At 34.3% G+C, this 9,222-nt stretch overlaps 1 protein-coding gene across 1 annotated transcript in view; it reads left to right on the forward strand.

Annotated features, from left to right (window-relative positions):
* Window positions 1-4,843: 4,843 nt before the first annotated feature.
* LOC110033390 (UDP-sugar pyrophosphorylase) overlaps window positions 4,844-9,222 on the forward strand; it is an 85,185-nt gene continuing 80,806 nt past the window's right edge. Inside the window, exon 1 of the mRNA XM_020737352.1 lies at window positions 4,844-5,275. Within this exon, the coding sequence (XP_020593011.1) occupies window positions 5,168-5,275 (108 nt within the window). The 5' untranslated portion in view covers window positions 4,844-5,167. The remainder of the gene's footprint in view (window positions 5,276-9,222) is intronic.

Genomic DNA, 9,222 nt, shown 5'->3' on the forward strand with positions numbered 1-9,222 from the left:
ATTTATATTGTACCTCTTTTTTTATCATTTTAATTAAAATAATTTAAATTATGTTCAAGTAAATGTCAATTCAGCGATTGGAAGGTGCATGGAAAATATCAGTAATTGGGCTAGCACATATATGTAACCGTCCAATAATGTTAACTGAACACTGAAATTGTACTTCAAAGCTCATATGACATTACATCAGTTCAGTTTCAAGGCAATAATTAGACCTAAAACCCAAGGAAATAAATTTAATGTCCGTGTTAGTTACATCAAAGCATGGGACACACGTAGTAAAGCAATAAAATCAATTCTTGTAGTTTTTAGGAGGCTTATTGCTCCTTATTTTGATTAATTGAAGCATTACACAGCGCAATTAGAGGCATAACATATAAAATTGAAGTTAAAAATATTACCCACTTCCACAAGTATCTTCTGGTCATTTGGCCTAAGTATATGTGGGTGGAGATTTTGTCGACCTGCATTTAGTATAGACGGAATGTTCCTTCTAGGAAAGTATAAAGGGACTCTATTGGTTGTAGTACAAATTGATGGAAATGGCGGACTCTTTCCACTTGCATTTGTTGTTATCGAGTTCGAGAATACTGAGTTGTGGGTATAGTTTCTGCAACAACTCTATGCTCTTCTAAAAGTTGTCCAGACCAGTCAAGATATGTGTATTATATCAGACAAACAAGCGGCTTTAGTTTGTGGCTGTAGAGAGATTTTCCCATTGGCTGCATATCGACATTGCTTTATTGTTTGCTTCACTTACAAGAAAATTTTAAGAAGGCATTAAGTCATCTTACAGTGGGGGATGTCGACAGTGTCTGTGATCAAATGTATTGGGCAGGAAATACTGATGATCTCATAAATTTTAATAGGTGCATGAAAGATATTACAAATTAAGGAGGCCTATGATTGCTTAATTGAGAAAGATATCACAAAATGAGATTTAACACACCATGGTGGACCCCAATTTGGTACAATGATCACAAATGCATCAGGATATTTCAACGGGGTTTATCCATTAGAATATTTCAACGGGGTTTGAGATGTGAATGAGGACTCCTGATTCAGGGCTTCATATGTTTTATATATTATAATTTGGTTGCTTTATTTTTAAAATGATCAAACAATGTGTCATAATGGATTGAAGTTGGGAGCTTTAACCTTATTTCGCACACAATGTCAACTCTACAAAGAACTGAGTGCAAGGCCCATTAGTTTCCCCAACCGACTTGTATAAATAATCTTGAATATCAAGTATTTGATATGGCTTGTCGGGAATTTCAGGTTGACATTCTTTCTTCAGGAAAACTGTTTATGCATATGCAATAAGCCACAAATTTATCACATGTCATGTATACATGTGATTGTGGCATTGTGTGCTAGACAATCGCATTACACAACTTTCGTTTCAAAATATTTCATGTTAGATTTCTATCATAACACAAAACATTATTTCATATGATATCTGTGAAAGAGTGGTGACCACTGTTCAATCAACAAAAAGGTATGTTTCCCCCTTTATTTAGAGGAAGATATGGTCTTCCAAGGACAATTAGAATAAAAAACACAATGGACGAGACAAGAAGCAAAAGCACAAAAATGTGTAATTTTTGTAATAAATATGTGACATAATTGAGCAACATGTCCCTATAATCTAAGCACTAGCAAATTAGAGCAACATACTGTAATTAACATAAATTTTAAGTTTATACTACTTTAATGTAATTATTTTTTTGTAGAAAACATTTGTCTTTCTATTTATTAATACTATAATTACTTCAATAGAGATGACCAAGGCAGCAGGTTCGGCTGGCCACTACCACCATGCTAAAAGTTCTACTTCGAAACAAGCATTCTTACCTTCAAGTATTGCATCATTGAGTGAAGCACATCGTGCAACTAACAATTGATAATGTAATTCATAAATTATTTTTCGTATTAGTTAATTTCATATGAAATAAATATCAAAACTAATTTAATTTAAATTTTACAGGATAACATTTTAGAAGCTGTGAGTCAAACACTAGTGTTAAGAGAATGGCAAGACTGCCCATGATTCCTCTATTCAATCAAAATTATAGGATTCAAATGCATCGGACACTTAAGCTGCATCAAACCAGACCACAATTTTATGATTTTACTATTCGAGAGGTAATGTCTCGTGACCAATTCATTTCATTTGTTTGTCGGTAAGATTAATTTAGTTTTGCATTTATATATAAGTGTAATAATTTTAATTTTTTTACTTATACATAATACATATCTATCAGGTGAGATGATTGTAACTCTATAAGACATACAAATATTCCCTCAACATAAAGATAGTTCAAAACTCCTTTGTGGGGCCTAATGTTGTTGGCCCGGGGTTACGCTAGCCAAGTTAGCCGACATGTTGCGATGACCTGTTGAGTGACCATCCAAGAGATGATGTTGCATATCTCCCTCCCATAGACCATAACATTACATCAAAATATTCTATATGGGATGGTAACATACATAGGCCATGGTGCCATTGCGTTGGCTCCACCAACGGTTCTATAGGGATTCTTAGTTGGATTTGCCACAAAGTAAATTTTTGTCAGGGCATACGTTTTATTCATGATCGGATGTTTCCTAGTTATATATACATCCAAATCACATGTACGCATAGAAGATTTACCATTATTGGAAGATTTGGATGATATTAGACAATATTTTTTGGATGGTGTAATCCTAACATAATTCTATAGAGAATTGAATTTAGTTATCAATCCTTCTCGTGCCACGATCAGTGGATGTTTGCACTTGCTTCAAACATAGGCATGAGAGCATTTACTTGTTGGTCTATCAACTTTTCAAGTTCCAATTTCTCAAGAATTAACGAACAAATCCCTCGGATTCAAATATAAAATTAACAACTTAATAGATTATTTACCATTATGTTCTCAATTTACAGCTAGACACACTAATTTATTTAATTACACCAAACTCATTTATATAAATACAATGTAGGTGGAATGAAGAGTGGGTATGAGATGTTTCGATACTAAATATTCTGATATATGAAGATGAACTTGATGAACTCAGATAGAGTCAGGTATAACACATTTTTAAATTAATCTCATAATCTTGTCTTAACATTATATGTTAGCTAAATTTAATTTATAATTACATACGCAAGTTATCTGGACACCATACTTAGATGTAAATACAATGTTATTAAATAATATTTGTTTTGAAAGCATAGACATTTGGACTGCACATGTTCCATTGATAAACTGGAAGCGAGTCAAACGACACATTCCAGATCGTGTTATGCGTCAGCTTTCAAGTTTCCAGTCTAGAACCATTAAACCCATCGAACATGATTTTCAGATAGTCGATAAGCGAGGTAAAGTAGGAATTGAGTGGGAGCAATATCACAGTAAATATATCGAGTTGTGGAATAATTGTCGAACATTTATTATATCAATGAACTCACCAAAAGGAGATGGAGAGGAAGAATTATATCAATATTTGTAGTGGTATCAGTCGTGGACGTCGCTCTACCTATCGAAGCCTCCAACTTAGCTTCCTGATACCTATTATGCACAATCACCAGGGAAAGGATCATGGTAAGCATTTGCGTTCTTTAATAACAACTACTAATTTTTTTATTATAATACATAATAATAATATAAAATTAACAATTATGCGGCTGCATCACTTTATTCATAGCAAGAACATCACAATAAGGTTTGAAGGGGATCGTGCAGCAAGTGTTAGTTCCATGAAACAAGGTTATTACGAGATTCTGGAGCTATCACGTAGAGTCGAAGAATCAATACACAAAGATTAAATGACATTTGATCAGCTAAGTAAAATGATTTCGAAGCAAGGCCGTCTTGTAGCATAAATGTCAGACCGCAAGATTCCCGAAGATCAACCTTTGACACTTCATGTCGATCGTTTTCTTTTGTTGCATGACAATCAACAACAAACACTCCAACAAGATCTTCAGTTAGCAGAACACAAAGATTTTTGTTTCAAGAAACACTAGAACACTAATATCCAGAGAAATTTGCTTATCCTGACCAATTAGTATTTGAGGGGCCCTCCAGTTATGTAGGACCATCCAACTATGCAGAACCATCTATCCATGTAGGACCCTCCGAATATGCAGTACCCTCAGCATATGAGGTTCCATCATTTGACCCACAGTGGACAACAACTAATGGTGGAGACTTGGACCTAAATTTTCAGAACATTTCATGTCTACACCTACTTCTGATGTAAGAAATGATTGACGTGAGATGCTACAAATTACACAACAAAAATCGATTATATTGAAGAACTTTAAGAACATCAATTGCGTCATCGATCATTGCGATCACCATCTCAATATATACCGAGCTCAGACGATATTCCACCCCGACGTAGAAAATGATAATTTTTTTATAAATATTATATTAGTTGATTTAATTTGTTCAATTTTTTTAACTAATTTAATTTGTTTCAATTTGCAAATATTTCAATATGAAGTAAATGGTACAAATTTCAAATTTTCTTAGTTTATTTAAATTATTCAATTTTATTTTTTTAATCAATTAAAAATAAATTACAATTTGTTAATTAATGTTGAAATTAATTTTTATATTTTTTTAATGTATAGAATAAATAATAATATTTAATATATTATATATAATAAAATAAAAAAAGGAGCACATCCCTTATTAATTTTTGAAAAATATCAAAGAACCTAAATAATATTATAAGATTTATTAATGAAACAATTTTTTTTTTATAAAATCAGCTCCTTTCTATAATTTGGCCTATTTTTAATATTTTAAAAATAAATACTACCATAACTTGCCATTACCGGCCATGGGTTGCCAACGACCAGCGACAGCCTACGCTCGCTGCGCGTCACCATAGTTTTGTTGACCAGCAAGCTAGATCTTCGAATTCGGGACACATTTGGAGGGTATCCGAACGTTAAAGGCGGATCTTGTAATTTCGCTGGAGTTAACGGACAAATTTGTCGGCCAAATATGTTGATTTCGATCTTCCTAATAAGTACCTAATCAAAAGTTTATGTGTTTGTATCGTTTCGGGATCCTCCAGCTCTCTTGCCGCGCATACATACATCTCTTCCGTCTCCGTTAATCTATATCTTCGGCACTGCACCGAAGACGGTGCACGGCGACAGAAAATGTCTTCTGTGGTGGGAAGCTTGTCGGAGTTGAGCATCGGAGGCGACAATTGGGCTGCGGAGGTCCCAGGCCTTCAAAAAAATCTTGGAATTCTTACCCCCAATCAGGTCATATCTTCAATAGGATTTTTTTTTTTTTTTTTTTTGCATAATTTTACTTCAATAGAACGAGAATTGGTGACATCGGGATAGGATGCGGTAGTATGTATTAGTAGAACAGATGTGGGAGATGCGATAGAATTGTTCAGAGATTAGATGGGCAGGGTTCCGTCGGGCTAATTTGCTTGAATCTGAGCATGGGCGTTGTCTCTGTTTTGTTTTTATTTTCGTTAGGATGATTTAGATAAAGAAAGAGGCTTGCGAAACGATGTCTGCATAACATACATTTGATTTTCTTAATCATGAAACTTGAGCAGCGATTGATGCTATCCTTGAAAGAAGAACAAAAGTTTTGGGCTGAATGCATGAGTCTGTTAATGTTGTCGCTACGAGTCTAAATTCATTAATTTTTAATAGTTAAAGGAACTGAAATTTGTTATCACTTGCGTGAACTGTGTAACAATATATGATCTGCATGCGAAAAACGGAACAAAGTTGGCTCAGGATATTTTTGAGGAAGTATATGCCCACATGCTTGTCATATAGAAATTTATGTAGTTTTTTTGAAATACAGCAGATTTAAAGTTTTTTTTTTGCGACAGTTAAAATAGTTAAATTATGAAAGAACAAGGGGTCCTGTTTAGTTTGTAATAAATTTGGAAAATATCGAAGAATGGAAAGATTGATATACTATTATCAGCATTCTTTTAGAAGCCCCACCTTATTCATTAAGATTTCTGGTATTAAATCAACAACAACAACAACAACAACAAAGCCTTAATCCCACTACGTGGGGTCGGCTACATGAATCCTTTTTCTCCATTGCGTCCTATTTAGTGTCATATTTTCATTTAGTTCTAGTAAATTAAGATCATTTTTAATACAATAAGCCCAAGTCTTCCTAGGTCTACCTCTGCCTTTCTTAACACAAGTCGAATTTAAAACATCTACTCTCCTAATCGGATCATCTAATGGTCGACGTTTAATATGACCAAACCATCTAAGACGACTTTCTCTAATTTTGTCTGTCACAGGAGCTACACCAACCCTATCACGAATATATTCATTCCGCATTTTGTCTCTAAGTGTAAAGCCACTCATCCACCTAATCATTCTCATCTCGGCAACACTTAACTTATTATTATGCTTCGCTTTTAAAGGCCAACATTCAACGCCATAGAGCATTGCAGATCTCACCACCGTCTTATAAAATTTTCCTTTCAGTCTTAGCGGTACTTTTCTATCACACAAAAGGCCCGAAGCATTCCTCCACTTCAACCAACCAACTTGAATTCTACTATTAACATCCCCATCTATATCACCATCGCTTTGGACAACGGACCCAAGATATCTAAATCGTTCACACCTTTTAATAATTTGATCACCCAAAGTCACACTTCTGTCACTAGAGCTATTACTACTAAAATTACATTCCATGTATTCAGTTTTAGTTCTACTTAAACGAAGGCCTTTAGACTCCAATGTAGACCTCCATAATTCAAGTTTTTCCTGGGCTTTTTCTCTCGTTTTATCCACGAGAAGAATATCATCAGCAAAAAGCATACACCAAGGTACATCCTCTTGTAGATGTCCAGTAAGACCATCCATAACTAAAGCAAAAAGATATGGGCTTAAAGTCGATCCCTGATGTAAACCAACAGAAATAAGAAAATATTTTGTCAATCCTCGTTCAGTTTGAACACAAGTAACAGCTCTAGTATACATATCTTTAATGACTTGAATATAAGTCATATCAACACATTTCTTCTCGAGAGCTCTCCAAAGGATATCTCTTGGAACCTTATCGTAAGCAAAAAGCATACACCAAGGAACCTTATCAATACATTTCTGGTATTAAATATGAGGTATAAATTCCATGTAGTATTTTGGATATGTTTTGGTTTTTATTTTCATGCTCCATGGCTACCAAACTCAAAGGTCTATTCATATTTGATTTTTAAAGATTGATGGCGACCAACTCAATCTGCATTTATGCTTATTTTTTCAAAATGGTTGCTAACAAACTAAATCTCCGTTTACGCTGAATCCTTTGCATTTGCCACTTCATGATGCAACTATAAAATGGGGGGAAATCAATAGTTTGATAGATCCCATAGCAAGAAGCAATAGAGAGAGAGGAGAGTTGTGATGCATGTAGTGGACTAACATTGAGAGTTGAAGTGAAGAAGAGGTGCTCTTTACAAAAGCTTTAGGAAGAACAGAGATTATAGGAGATTTCTTGGAAAAAAATCATGGTAAACTATTTAATTTTATCCAAAATATTTCTTCTTTAATATGAAATCAAAAGTTCACCAACTCTGTCTTATGAATAGCTAAGATATCATTACTATATAAATGAAAGGACAAATAAATAAAAGGGGATAATATTTTAAAATAGACCGTAAAAAACAATTAATTGGAGACATGGAGGTGGCAATGGTGGGGTGTATTTGCTGCATCAATTTGTAATGGTGTCGTATGGTGCCTACTTCAATTCTCCCCATCTTCAGAGGAACTCTACTTCGAGGTGCGGTTCAACAATAGCGACAGCATCTGTTGGATGTTATTAAAAAATGCTTTTAACATTAAATGATATTGAAATCCTCGGGTAGTTTTATACATCAATAATGTAGGCGTTGTTGGTGAACGTTGATGACCAATTTTTTTAGTTGGTAGCTCGTGATTCATTACTGCATGGCACCAATGTTTTTTCAAGTGAACCATTGGTGAACGTGAAATGATATTGAAATCCTCGGGCAGTTTTATACATCAATAATGTAGGCGTTGTTGGTGAACGTTGATGACCAATTTTTTTAGTTGGTAGCTTGTGATTCATTACTGCATGGCACTAATGTTTGTTCAAGTGAACCATAACAAAATTACCTTCCTTAAATAACTTGTAGCATTCTGGACAATTTGTAATCATTGAGTATTTAGCATTGAACTTCTGCATTTTTTTTTCTTCGCGCCTTGATAATGTGCTTAGCTATTTCCTCCACCTCGTGATATGTTCTGCTTGGGGCAAGCTGCATGAGATCAACCATAGCATTTGACACCTTAATATACATAATGGAAATGCGAGACTTTGTCGTGACTTATATAAACCATTTTATTGACATCTAATTCAACTTGTTCTACGGATTGATCCCAGGATTTTGTCTGGTCACCTACTTTTGTGTTTTAGGTAGTTGGATTCACAACTTTCATTTTCCCATCAGTATGCAGGTGATAGCACTGATTAGTGTTAGACTTGTATCAATTTTTTTCAATAACACTCACCCAAAGTGGCATGCAAATTTCTTATCTCAATTGTACACAATAGTATTAAGCACCTAGTGATGCTGAACGATTTCTTGAAAAAAAAATTGCAGTGTTAACCATGTTGGTTATCTTTCTACATTGGATACAATGAGTCATTTTTGAAAATTTGTTGATGACTATGAAGACTGATTTTTTCTTTTTATGTCATAGGTAGGTCTTGCATGAAATCCATACTAATTGATAAATACTGCATTGCTGTGCAAATATGATAATATCACATCATTTTGGTGACCAAAAAAAAAAAAAAACTTTGATGATGGTGATGATCTTATATTGACTGATATAAGCAGCCAACCTATCCTCATGTAAATCTGGAATAGCATATTCATGAATATAAGTTTGTGGGAGGTGAACATGAAACCTTGTTATATGGTGAATTCTCCAAATGCTGAGTCCAGTCCCCAAAATTGTCAAAGTTTTAATCATTGGCGTAGCATTTTGTTGCTGCCAATGCTCACAAGCTCTTCTTGCCAAGTGACAGGTAACATGGCCTTGCAGCCTAAGGCGTCAATGGCTTTTTTCAAATGATAGATATGATGTATCATCACATTGTGAATGTTTACAAGGAAAGAGCCTAGCGAGCATGCATTCACAATATATGTTTATATATATATATATATATATATATATATATA

Source organism: Phalaenopsis equestris, unplaced genomic scaffold (assembly GCF_001263595.1).
Source record: "Phalaenopsis equestris unplaced genomic scaffold, ASM126359v1 Scaffold001164, whole genome shotgun sequence".
Classification (NCBI taxonomy): domain Eukaryota; kingdom Viridiplantae; phylum Streptophyta; class Magnoliopsida; order Asparagales; family Orchidaceae; genus Phalaenopsis; species Phalaenopsis equestris.